General features: G+C 44.7%; 1 protein-coding gene across 2 annotated transcripts in view; it reads left to right on the forward strand.

Moving 5' to 3' along the window:
- ARHGAP28 (Rho GTPase activating protein 28) overlaps positions 1-13,806 on the forward strand; it is a 98,137-nt gene that overhangs the window by 53,534 nt on the left and 30,797 nt on the right. For both annotated transcript variants that reach the window (XM_066624315.1, XM_066624316.1), the window contains exons 2-3: positions 7,035-7,237; positions 10,096-10,313. In XM_066624315.1, coding sequence (XP_066480412.1) covers positions 7,035-7,237; positions 10,096-10,313 — 421 coding nt within the window. The remainder of the gene's footprint in view (positions 1-7,034; positions 7,238-10,095; positions 10,314-13,806) is intronic.

Here is a 13,806-nt window from a genome sequence, read left to right on the forward strand (position 1 = left end):
TTGCTTAAATGCTGCTTTTTTTGTGATTACAGCTGTGATTTTGCCTGTAAACCTATATATTAGCTTGACGTGCTAGATGTTACCAACATGACATAGTCTGTTTTGTATTTGTTTGTTATCATGGTGTTGTAAAAAAAAAAAAAAAGAATTAAAATCCTGCTGCTGAAGCCATACTGTCTTTCTCCCTAATATGGTGGGGTAAGACATCATTTGGAACAAGTTGGAGAGAGCTGGAATCAGGGTGTGAAGCTTGGGGAGGGCAAGGAACATGGTCAGCATTTCTCCCTCTGGGAGAGAGGAACTATTTGAATTCTTTGATGGTGACTAAGAGGCAATCTAATCCAAGCAAGACATCCTACCCTTTATATTCTCTTTAGCTGTCACCAGCTTTATCTGCATGAAGCCAATCACTTGCATAAATGCTAAAAGGTATGGCTTTATAGTACGGCTTATAAGGCTACTGTAGCATGCTGTTTGTTTGTGCAGAAGGTTGGTGTTTCACTGTAGCCTGTAATAAAGGCACCATGCCAGTGGCATAGCTAACACAGGGCCCAATCCTATCCAACTTTTGAGCTCCAGTGTCGCCACAATGCAGCCCTGTGGTAAGGGAACACATGTTCCCATACCTTGAGAAGGCCCCAGTGACTGCCCCTCCACCACAGGAAGCTGTGCACACCCCACTGGCACAACTGCACCAGCACTGAAAAATTGGATAGGATTTGGACCTCAGTTGCTACCCGGTGCAAAGAAGATTCTGCAACCCTCCTCCCCGGCAATGACATCAGATTTAATTAATTAAATTAGGTCTTTTATTTGTTAAAGTGAGAAATGTTAATATTTTGAAATAGCAAGCACTTGTTGAAAGTACTTGTAAGTCCCATCTACTCAGAAGTAAGTTCCATTATGTTCAGTGAAGCTTTCTTCCAGGAGAGTGTGCATAGGACTGCAGCTTTACAGATTTTCAAGGCACACACAAATAGGGGATCACATTATCTCTCTGCTGAAAGGAGCAAGTGGAAAATCCAACCACAACTTTAATTCTCAAGACACAAACAACCTCTGGATTCCTCATGAAAACTGAGCCTTACCTGGGGCTTGTGCAAGAAGTAAACACCGGCATTCTTACAAAGGAGACCATTTTTCTCTTTGTGATGGCATGTTGCTGCCAGCTGTGGGAGGGACGGACTTATATTCCGCTGCTGGATGAGGTGAATGAAGGCACCCCCCACTGTGTGTGTGTGTGTGTGTGTGTGTGTGTGTGTGTGTGTGTGTGTGTGTGTGTGTGTGTGTGAGTGAGGGGAGGAACAGAGCATCTGTGTGTATGAGAAGGGGGGCAGCTTGTGTGTGTGTCTGTGAGAGAGGGGGGGAGCGTTTATGTTGTGGAGAAGTTGTGGAGGCTCCAGCCTGGGGGAGAAGAGAGAGAGGTTGTGGATGCTACAGGCTGGGGGAGTGAGAAAGAGAGATAGTGGAGGCTTCAGGCTGGGGGGGACAAAAACGCATGGGGGCAAGAATCCGCAACAACCCCCCGCGTGACTTCCATCAGGCTACTGCAGCCTTGCCAACACACAGGAGCCTGACTCTGTGTGTGGGGGTGGGGGAGAGAGCACATATGTCTATATGTGTGTGTGAGAGAGGGGGGCACATGTGTGTCTGAAAGGGAGAGAGCAAGCGGGAGAGAGAGAGGGACGCTGACCGACCCGCTGGGCTGCAGAATGAGGGGCAACGGAGGAGCCTGCCGGGCTTCCCAGAGGCTGTGGAATGCAGGGCAGGAGGCATGGGCAAGTGAAGAGAGGCTCCCAGCTGGCTGGCAGGACTCTGAGCTTTGACCCTGATGAGGAGTGGAAGGGCCCAGCCTCAGCAGCAGTGCTCACTGTCCCACGTTTTCTGGAATGGGCGCGCTTGGGTGGGCAGGCAGAAGGCTTTGTGCAGGCAATTGTGTGCCAGCAGGGCTGAGGCAGCTCGAAGGAAGTCGCACGGGGGTGTAGTTGCACATTGTTGCCCCTGAGCGTTGTTGCCCCCCAAACCTGTAGCCTGGTGCATTTGCTGCCCTCTGCACCCCCTGAGCTACGCCACTGCGTGTACTTATTCATGCTGAAGGTACTATGAAAAGAAGGGGGATCCATTTGGCTAGCACTTTAAAATGGATTCAATTCCAGGTTCCTGATTACCTTACCAGCTTCCTTAGGCCACAATCCTATGTACACTAACCTGTCCCACTGAAGAGAATTAAGTTTACTTCTGATTAGACATGCATAGGATTGTGCTGTTAAACTTCCTAACCAAGGTACCTAACAGTTTTGTGTGAAAGCCCCTAATCTACAATTGGAGGTGGTTTTTCCAAGTGCTCAAAACCAGGTGCAGCAGTGGGGGGGGGGGGGGAGATAGCATTGGGCTGTTATTTTCCATAAAGTGCTGAGCTGAACAATTATAAAACACTGTGGCCAATATAGAGGCCAGTTTGCAGGTGAACACAAGGCTGAAATTCTAACCAAACAGGATGATTTAAATCCCCTTACCTGTGTAAGTCTCCTGCTGCACTGTGGGTCTCCTCTCACACCTGCACTGGTGATTTTGCTAGCACAAGTCCAAGGACAGAAAGGAGACAGAGAGGCTGCTGCCAGAGGGGATAGGATCTGGCACAGACCACTGCCATCAGATCCACCCCTTCCAGCAGCCTTCCTGCCCCATTACACTCCTCCCCACCCAGATTTGCCCCTTCCCACCCCCATTCTGCCCTCCCTTGCCCCTTCCACCTTCCTCTCCATCTTACCTGCCTCGGTGGGCCTTTGCAGGTCTGACAGTGCCTGCAGGAAGGCTCCAGCCTTCCCAACAAAGCTTCAACAGCATACTATTCAGCCTCCTGCCAGACAGTGCTAGACTCTAAGACTGGACCGTAAGATTGTTTGTTGTGGTGATAATGACATCCATGTCTTCATAGTTTTTTCCTCCTCTGAAAGTGAACATGCTGCCTCCATCACCATGCATTCCTATGAGACACTGCTGAATTTTCTGGGAAGAGTTTGAAATTCTGCCAAAGGCTGCATCCTTGTAGTTGTAGGAACCGCTTTGGGTGACCTATTTGTTGCATTCAAACCCACTCTGGAGTGAATTTTTACATCCACATTCAAAGCAGACCAATCAGATATCTTGCTGGAGCCAGCTGAGTAATTACTACCACTCAGGTCCTTTCTACAAAGCGGGCAGGTGTTTATGAAAATCCACAGACAGGGAGCAAAATGCATGTAATTTGATTAGTGTGATTTTCCAAACTACAGCTTCCTGTAGCTTGCATTTTGAACCACAGAGGTCAGTGCCAAAAAGAATCTATCGTTTTAGCCAGATCATGTGTAAAGTTCATGCTGTTCCTAAGCTATGTAAAGTCAATCACAGAGGTTAATGGAAATTTCACGAGACAAAACAACTAAGGGCACAATCCTAACCCCTTATGTCAGTGCTTTCCAGCACCGCCCTAAGGACAATGCAGCTCTGAGGTAAGGGAACAAGCATTCCCTTACTTTGAGGAGGCTTCCGTGAGTGCCACCCAACTGCAGGGTGCAGCACTTGTCCTATTGGCACTGCTATGCCAGTGCTGGAAAGTTGGTTAGGATTTGGACCTAAGTCTGTTGACCCTTCATTAGAAAACTCTCCTTTCTATTCAAGAAAAATAAAAATTGATCTATAGCAGCAATATCAAACCTGTTTCACACAGAAGGCCAAAATTAGCATTCATGGTATCTGCTGAGGGCCAGAAGTGACATCCTTAAGCAGAAAGTGACATCATTAAGCTGTTGGTGGCCAAAAATAAGCACTTTGTTCTCACATACAAACTCATTAGCTTCAAACGACAGAAGAGAAAATGTGCAAATCTTGTTCATATTTTCAAGAGCTAAGTGAACCCAAATATGCTGGGAGAGCCCAATTATAATGGGGGCCGCTGTAGATAAATTGCTTTCAGGGTCCATATTCAGCACATGGGCCTTATGTTTGATACCCCTGATCTAGAGCGATATCACAAATCCATGAGGTTTTATTTATTAGTTATATTTCTAGGCTGTTTTCTGTTAAACCCCAGAGCGGCATACACATACAAAACCCAAAATAAATTTAGAAGCATATGAAAGCAACAGCAGCTAAATAAACATAATAAAATCAGAAAGAGGAACAGTGCAAAAACTCCCAGTTCTGATCTCCAGTTGAAAAGACTTGTATTCACCATGAACTGATAGATTGGGAGGAATGAGGCAGTTTTCTGGAGGAAGGTGTTCCAAAGTCTGGGTGCATCTCCTGAGAAGATCTTGTCCTATTGGCTTGACAGCCAAGACTTTGCAGGTGTTGGCACACAGAACAAAACCTTTCTAGACTTTTTCTAGACTTTCTAGACCAGGGGTGCCCAAACCCCAGCCCTGGGGCGGCTTGCGGCCCTCGAGGCCTCTCAATGTGGCCCTCAGGGAGACCCCAGTCTCCAATGAGCCTCTGGCCCTCCAGAAACTTGCTGGAGCCCATACTGGCCCAACACAACTGCTCTCAGCATTAGGGCCACAGTTTGACCTCTCCCATAAGCTGTAAGCTCCATCCGCTGCTTGCTGTTTCACGTCTGTGATGCAGTAGCGGCAGCAAAGAAAAGGCCAGCCTTGCTTTGTGCAAGGCCTTTTATAGCCTTTGAGCTATTGCAAGACCTTCATTCATTTATATAAGTTCCACCTCTAGTATATTAATTTATGTAAACTTATGTAAATTTATTCAAATTTTAAATGTAAATTAATTCTTTTTTTCCCCTGGCCCCCGACACAGTGTCAGTGAAATGATGTGGCCCTCCTGCTGAAAACTTTGCACACCTCTCTTCTAGACTAAACTGGCTGATAAAAAAAAAGACTTAACATCACTAGAATTAACCTTGAACTTGATACACATAATAACTGGAAAAGCAAGAATGGGCACAATCCTAACCTTCTACTCCTAACCACAATCCTTACTTCTACTCAGAAGTAAGTCCTATTTTGTTCAATGGGACTTACTCTCAGGAAAGTGTGGTTAGGATTGCAGCTAATGAAAAGTAACCATTTGACAATCTGATTAACAAAATGACTGTAGTTATTTCTCTAGTTGAAAGGAGAAGCTTAGGGACAGGCATATAATGCAAGCATGTTTGTGTGTGTATCTGCCTCTCAGAGTCTGGAATGCTGAATATTTGGAAGTCAACAGAGGGTGCTTTTAATATTTAAGTTGGTTATTTTTACCATGAAATGTTTATATTAATATAGAGAAAAGCCGATACCATTCAGAGCGCGATACCGTAGTCTTTCGAGACTGAAGGTTGCCAACGAGAATAGAAAAGCCTATCGCAGTGGGACAGTGGTCTAAATTTAAAGGCGCTGTTAAATTATAAGGTAGCAGGTGAAAGTTCTTGGATTACCTGCTGCCAGTAAACTGTCATATGTCTCATATGCTGAGGATTTTTTCTTGCAAGTCTTTGTCTAGTTGGGACATTTCTAGCAATGAACATTAATTACCTGCAATTTGCTAGTTATTGGCACAAAGTGTAAAGAAGCAAAGAAAGTCAAACAAGAGAAAAAGAACAATGCAACAAATTAAATGTGTCAAATATTTGATTCCTTGGTGCATCCACATCAGTTCTTCCTGGAATATTTTCCCACAGCCTTCCAGCCTATGATATTGAGCATTGTTCTCCAAGGTCTCAGTCAGGAACCTTAGTAACCCTGCTTCCGGATATCCTTCTACCTACAGATGCTGGCGTCTTTTGAATGCCACACCTGTGTCCTGAGCTATGAGCCCTCCTGCCTTACGGGTCAGGTGATACCAGTGCAATCCATAAGGACAAGCAGCATGGCTTTTACACATGTGTACAGTGCATATGCAAAGAATGAGTTGTAGCCCTAGGGCAAAAGCCCTAGGAGGATCCCATAAGAACATAAGTACAGCCTCACTGGATCAGGTCATAGGCCCATCTAGTCCAGCTTTCTGTATCTCATAGCAGCCCACCAAATGCCCCAGGGAGCACACCAGATAACAAGAGACCTGCATCCTGGTGCCCTCCCTTGCATCTGGCATTCCAACACAGCCAATTTCTAAAATCAGGAGGTTGCACATATACATCATGGCTTGTAACCCGTAATGGATTTTTCCTCCAGAAACTTGTCCAATCCCCTTTTAAAGGCATCTAGGCCAGATGCCATCACCACATCCTGTGGCAATGAGTTCCACAGACCAACCACATGCTGAGTATAGAAATTTTTTCTTTTGTCTGTCCTAACTCTCCCAACATTCAATTTTAGTGGATGTCCCCTGGTTCTGGTGTTATGTGAGAGTGTAAAGAGCATCTCTCTATCCACTTTATCCTTCCCATGCATAATTTTGTATGTCTCAATCATGTCCCCCCTCAGGCGCCTCTTTTCTAGGCTGAAGAGGCCCAAATGCCGTAGCCTTTCCTCATAAGGAAGGTGCCCCAGCCCAGTAATCATTTTAGTTGCTCTCTTTTGCACCTTTTCCATTTCCACTATGTCCTTTTTGAGATGTGGCTACCAGAACTGGACGCAATACTCCAGGTGTGGCCTTACCATTGATTTGTACAATGGCATTATAATATTAGCTGTTTTGTTCTCAATACCTTTTCTAACACTATACATTAGTGATTATATTATAATAATCTGGCATCCTCATTGTTCCAGCAAACAAATCATTCAATTTTTGAGTCTAACCCAAGGGCAGAGGTTCAAAGAGAAGTTATTATGCTATCTATAGCCATAAAGCAAGTGAAACACTTTATGTTTGATAGTAGGTGTCTCTGGTCTGTGATCTGATGCAAGGTAGATGAATGTGAGATGGCCCAGATGTTGATTCCTGGTCATCATCTGAGCCTCCTCTTGCCATGGGCTGGATACATCTGTATAACATTAGCACTGGAGTCCCCTTTTGGGCTCATCTTGCCCTGGTTAGGCAATGTGAAAATATACAGAACCTAACTTCGGAAAGCAAAGGTTTATACAACTTATTTCTTCATTCTTATTTTGTTCCAGAAAATCCCTTCCTCGATGCCAAAGAATTAACAGGATGCTCTCCAATGAATCCTTACATCCTCATGTGTATAACCGTTCTAATTCCCAAGCCTCTGTGGATAGCACTTCCATGGAAGATTTCTGGTGTGAGGTGGAAAATATTAAAGAGAGCACTGAAGATAGGCAAGATGAACAAAGCTTGTTAGAAATCAAGCCCCCAGATGGTGAGTAAACGGTCTTCAAATGCACCACAACTCATGTTTTCCTTTAGATATTTTGAATTCTCTTTGGAGGTCTAATGCACAGGATGCCATCCTAGGTGCTTCTTCAACAAAGCTGCAAGATTCAAAATTAGGTTTTAAATGAATAATTTTTTTGAGCTACAAACACAAAATCTGCATTTGAACTCCAGAACCTCCTGGTCAAAAATTTACATGCAAGTACTATTGCAATCTAGAAATGGAGATGCACTTAACTTTCTGGCTTATGCTAAGTGCATTTATATGCATCAGGCAGTTCTGCTCCACATGCCAACAGGTGCTGGATGCCACCACTGGAGGTAAGCTGGTGTTGGGGGTGGGGTGGGAGGTAGGGAGGTGGTTGAATGGGGCGAGGAATGTTTAGAATTGGTGGGAGGCAGGGAGGGGTGGGTGGAATGGGGCGGAGATGAGGTGGGGAGAAGGGCAGATGAGGTCTGGGAGGGGGTGGTTCAGTGGTGGCAGTGCATACTGAATCCTGACCCCCTTCCTAGGCCTGATCTGCCTTCACAGATCAACATGGCTTGTGCCAGCGTTGGAGCTGCTACAGGTCTGAGTTGAACCGTAGTGGCTTCTGAAGCTTACCCTGGAGCAAGGGGACAAATGACTCCTTTTTCCAAGGAGACTTCCAGTAGCCAAAATTCCCCTGCAGGATGCAGCGGAAGCTGCACCGGTGCCGCGTCTCACCATGCGGGGAGTTAGGTAGATTTGGACTGTTAGAGCTTGTCTCGGATGTAACGGAAATTATATGTATAATCCAATCAAAATTAATCACTTTTAGTCCTATTGGTTGCGAAAAGTGTGAGTTTCAGCCCAATCGTAACCTCCTCCCCCACCAGTGTAACTAGCACTATGCTGGTGGAGGCTGCTTTACAACTTTCGCAAAGCAGCCTCCAACAACATGTACTGCAGGCTCGCTGGTGGGGAGGTCGCAGCAGCTTCCCACACACCAGCAGGGCCACAGACCTCTAGCAGCCAAAAATCCTCCACGGCGTGCAGCAGAAGACCTACCAACTGCTTACAGACAACCTAATGGGCATCGTATGTGAAGCAGGACAATAAATGTGTCCTGCTTCACACAGCAGGATGAACAGCTTGTATAACTGTTTGTAAGAAAAGAATCTGGCAAATTAGATAGGAAAGAGGAAGGGATTATAGTAGTCCTCTATCACAGGACACCAAGAAGACTCTGTTGTTTGTTGCATAGAAAGAAGTGTGTGAAACTGGCATTGGGGAGACCTGGAGGTTAAATATGAGCTTGGGGGCAAGGGATTGAATTGTTAGTTATGGTCTTGCAGAACAGCTTCAGAAGATGCATACAGTTTCATTGGTCTCAAGGACTGAATCCATGAAGTGGTCATACTATGATGCTCAGTATGTGTATATTAAGAACATGATACATTGTCCCAATGTGGGGAGAAGTAAAACCCAATTTTTCTTCCAGCAGATGGCAGTTTAATGTTCTGCCTGTTTGTCTTCAGGGTCAGCACAAGATTTTCTTGGTTGCCCAAGAGTCGATTGAATATTATTTTCTTATTTTCATTTTTAATGCCTGCCACGTCTTTTTCTCCTTTTTACAACTCTGTCTATGCCCCAGACGACTAGTGGAGGCCCATTTCACTTGCTTCCCCTGGAATCCAGAGGATATCATTCAGACTCAACCAACAAGATGCTAAACTGCCTGTGTGCATCTCTTCACTGCAGGCAGCAGTTCCTACCACAAGACATTTATAGAACTCACATAGGCAACTCTTTGAATTTTAGCACCCCAGGCAGTTGCCTCATTTGCCTGAGCCAGCCCTGTCCGTCTGACTACACAGTTCAGAAACAATGTTATCGCTCTGTCGAGGTTCTGATATCATCAGCCCTGAAACAAGCATTGAAAAGTTAAGTGTGCTATTAAGAACAAAGAGGTCATTGGTTAGCACTTTTTCTTTTAAAGAGATGACTGAAAGTTCTTCATTTTCCATCTGAGAAGAGGGAAGAAGAAATGCTTTTTTTTTTCCCCTAGGAGGTATTTTAACAGTTTTAATAAGAGACATAAATCGCCTTCTGTTTTTTGTGCAGAATCATGACTGCACAAAACATTTCACAGAGGCTGGATTACAGAATGAAAAGTAACTGCTTGGCACCATTGTTTGTTTTGATCTTCAGTAGGCATAAAAGACATGCCATAAACAACTTACTTCCACATACTTGGGTTTAGACAAAGATGTAGTTGTCATAATAATAATTTATATCTGTTATCATAAAACTAGTCCACTTCAGTGTTGTGAGCTGTTCTTTTTGAATATTCTTTTCTCTCTTTCTTATAGAAGATAAACTTAAGGTTTATTTCATGAGGTAGCTGTAGGAAATTATCTTTTGTAAGTCAAAACAACAATTACTAGTTTGTACTGGTGCTCCTGATCTATAAAACATGACATATGCACACATACACACAATATATTGGCAAATATTCTTGGCAATCAAGACAGCTCCACAAAATGGTTTTTCTTGTTTCTGAAGATCCCAGCCCTGCAGGACCTCTGAGGAATTTGATGTCCCAAGGTATCCCTTATCTTCCTCCCCTGCCCGCTCATAAACTTTTGGCAAACCTATTAAATTTTTACCTCATCCACTACTGTACTGTGTTATCCCCAACAGCCATTGCTTGTCCACTCATATATGTCTTTCATGACCCATTGAGGAGTCCAGTTCCCAGTTTCGAAATCAGTTCCCAGGTATCAAATCTCCAGATATCTAGCTCTCTAGAACACTTGACGTCCTAGTCACCTTACTCCATTAATAGTAAAATACTCTAAAATTCTTCTACTCTTCCACAGAAGGAGAACTGGAAGCTGAATGGTTGCAAGATGTGGGTCTGTCTACATTAATATCAGGTTCTGAAGAGGAGGATGGAGAAGCATTGCTGTCCACCCTGACTCGAACTCAGGCAGCTGCTGTACAAAAGAGATACAATACTTACACCCAAACAATGAGAAAGAAGAACAAACACACAGTCAGAGACGTAAGAGACATCTTTGGAATCAGTGATACTTCTGTAAGTAAGTTATGCAGTGCTTTGGAAGTAAGCCCCCCAACCTTTCCCACTGAAAATCGATCTGGGTCATTCTTTTGCTTAGAGATTTCACCAGACATTGCCTGTGGGCACAATCAAGACTCACCCTTGTGCCGGCCCAGGAGGGTTGCAAACGTACCATAAGGCACATTTGTGGCTCCTTGAGAGTTGGCTGGGCCAGCATGTGGAGGCACACCAGCCCATGGAGGCTGAATTCAGCCTCCGTGGCAACGGAGGGAGCGAACCTTGCATCAAGCAAGCTCGGTCGATGCAAGGCTCTGTGGAGGGCAGGAGGAAGCCGGGAGGAGGCAAGAGGGAGGCATTGCGGGGCTGGGGGAGGGTGGGTGGTGGGTGGCCCTGGGGGTGGGCAGGTTGGGAGCGGGAGGCAGGGCTGGGACCCAGTAGTTATGCCGAATACCAACCCCCATTCCCGAGCAGCTCGGAGCGGCATCAGACCGCTCCGCTGTCCTTGGAATTGTGCCATCTCAGGAGGTGGCGCGAGTCTGAGGAGACCCATGGGGGCTGCAGTGGCTTACCTAGGGGTAAGGGGAAGACTTTCTCCTTACCTTTGGCTGAGCCATTTTACAACCCTTTCTTGTTCTGGATACAGCTCAAGCCTCCTGGTTTGCCTATTACAGTGCAAGATAGGATTGTACTGTGTACCATCTTTGCATCCATAACGCCTACAAACTTACTTTTAAAAAATTTAATCTTCCCAAAATTTGTCTAATTATTCTGCTTATGAAACTGAGTACTTCAATTATTATTTAGGATAATTATTTAGGATAATAGATAGACTTTTTCACCCAGTGGCATCAAACTGTTTTTTAGCACATAATGTTTTTTTAGCACTTAATGAAGACAATGATGTTCGTAAATACAAGTGCTGTATCAACTCATCTAGTTCTATATGTTCTGTCTGCATCTGTTGGGTATTTATTTATATGCACATACACTTGAGGGCTCTTTAACTATGATGGCTATAGTAGGAACTGTGAACTCTTGCAATTCTAAAATGTATCTGACAGCCCAGTCCTATAGAACGACTGCACTGCCATGCTGCCAGATGTGCTGCTGCTGCAGAGGCCTCACTATTGCCGGAGGCCCTCCGCTGGCAGCTTCTGTGTGGTCGCTGGTGCAGCAGCCATAAAGCTGCATGCCATCAGAAGCTTGGTGCAGACTGGCCCTCTGTGGTGTTCTGTCAGTAGAGTATTGGCAACCTTCAGTCTCGAAAGACTATGGTATCACGCTCTGAAAGGTGGTTCTGGCACAGCGTCTAGTGTGGCTGAAAAGGCCAATCTGGGAGTGACAATCCCTTCCACACTGGGAGCAAGTGCAGTCTGTCCCTGATCTGTCTCCCTGGCTATGGGCCTTCTGTTCTGTCAGTAAACAGGTGGGAAAGGGATGGAACGTGATGGAGTGCGTCAAAGCACAGCTGGCCCCCAGGCAGGACATGCCCCCAGCAGGCTGCTCAGAGTTACACCAGCAACAGAGTTGGCATAGTTTTGAGGAGTCCCATTGAGGACCATGCAGAATCCAATGGTAGGCGTTCTCCTTCCCACCCCTCTCAAATGGCCTCTCCACTGTGTATGGTGCACCAGATTCAGTGGACGCTGCACCAGTGGTCTTGCATCCTATGCACTATTACCAGAGAGGATTGTGCCATAAATGTAATATAGATATATTCTGCCGCAGATGTATACTTTTATCAGCCTACATACCCTTGCCTTTGCAATATGGCCATTGAGATTAGATGTATTGTGTCAATAATTGTTGAAATATATGGCCAAATTTGGGAAAGGATAGCAATACTATGCTCTGTTGACAGAAAATCTACAGGCAAAACGGGTCAGATCTTTTCAGGACTGACTTTTGGAATAGGATTGTGTTTTCTTTTTGTCTGATGATTTTATAAGAAGAATTTGTGATGGTTTCTTAACTAATGGAAATGTTTTAACTTTGCTTGGGTTTAGTGATGTTCTTCCCTTCCATTATTTAAATAAGTTCCTGATAGTTGTTTTAATGACAGTGCATCTGACGTTATTTGTTGTTCGTATTTTCCTTCTCTTCATATTCACTTATGTTACTGAAGTTCCATTCAGCTGGCACTCAAGGGTTCCATCCATTTTCCTTAATCATTCTGCCCTTTCTCAAGACAGTTTTTACACACCTTAACTGCAGTATTAACACCATGGATTCCATATCCACAGATTGGGTCTGCAGGCCCCATGTGTGTGTCCCCTGAGCACGCCACCTGTGTGCATCCCCTCCGGATCCGAGGGGAGCTCCACTCCCCTCACATCCAGAGAGTCATGTGAGTCCAGCAGAAGCTGCTGTTGTCCATCCGCATCCTCTGCCATGCTCAGAGTGAGCCTGAGAGCAAAACAAAGTGAGATTTTTAAAAATGCCTTATATGCCCTAAGGGGCTTCCCCGGGCCTCCTCAACGCCTTACAAGGCATTAAAAACATCACTTCTGGTTTTGATTTGTTTTAAAAAAAAAACAAAAACAAAGTCACGTGTTTTTTGCTCTCAAAAAGTCTCTGCTGGACTCTGCTCAGTGGTCTTTGCTGGTCTCAGACCACCCTCCGGAGCCTGGGGCTCCCCCTGGCTCCAGTTGGTGGGAGGGCAGCGTTTGCCCATATTCATTCTTTCAGTTAACTGCAGCTGGTTCCACAACAGAACCTCCACAGATACGGGGGCAAGCCTGTAATGTGAAATAATATCTATCTAGAAAGAGATAATATCAGGATTTGCTTGTGAGCTACAGCTCTGACAGCTGAAAACTAGTTACTAGAACATTTATTTTTATGCCTTCAAAATAATGAACTATAAAAAGAATCTGTAAAAACTATTTTAAAAAATTATTTTGCCTTTTATCATCTTTTTCAAGCACATTTAGAGTTCCTTTTCCTTTTGGAAGTTCCTGTGTACTTTGTGCTAGCAAACACTGAAAACATTTTTAGCATCGGTTGAATCATCATGTAAAGAAGCACCAGATACCAACTACTTTGTCCTTTTTCCAATTCAATGCAATATAATTTTATTTCTGGTTCTCATGACATTCTTTTAAGGATTTTCAGGGCAACTAAAGGTAGACATAGCTCTGATAGTGCAGATCAGCTTGGCTGACTTACCATCCTCTGCAAGCACAAGAGACAAGTTGATCAGGTTGAGCTGTAACCATCCAACTTATGTCTCCACAATGCACACAGGACATAAAGTTCAATCATCTCTCACTTCTCTTCCAAGAAGAGAAGTGATTTTTGTAATTCATAACATCGAGTTTTGTCTGGTACTGCTGGTGGCAGCAACTGTTACCCTGCACATGCCTGATCTTGTCTGATCTCGGAAGCTAAGCAGGGTCAGGCCTGGTTAGTACTTGGATGGGAGACCGCTTGGGAATACCTGCTACTGTAGGCTTATACCATAGTCTTTCGAGACTGAAGGTTGCCAACCATCACCATCATGTATGCA

This window comes from Tiliqua scincoides, chromosome 4 (assembly GCF_035046505.1).
Source record: "Tiliqua scincoides isolate rTilSci1 chromosome 4, rTilSci1.hap2, whole genome shotgun sequence".
NCBI classification, from domain to species: Eukaryota; Metazoa; Chordata; class Lepidosauria; order Squamata; family Scincidae; genus Tiliqua; species Tiliqua scincoides.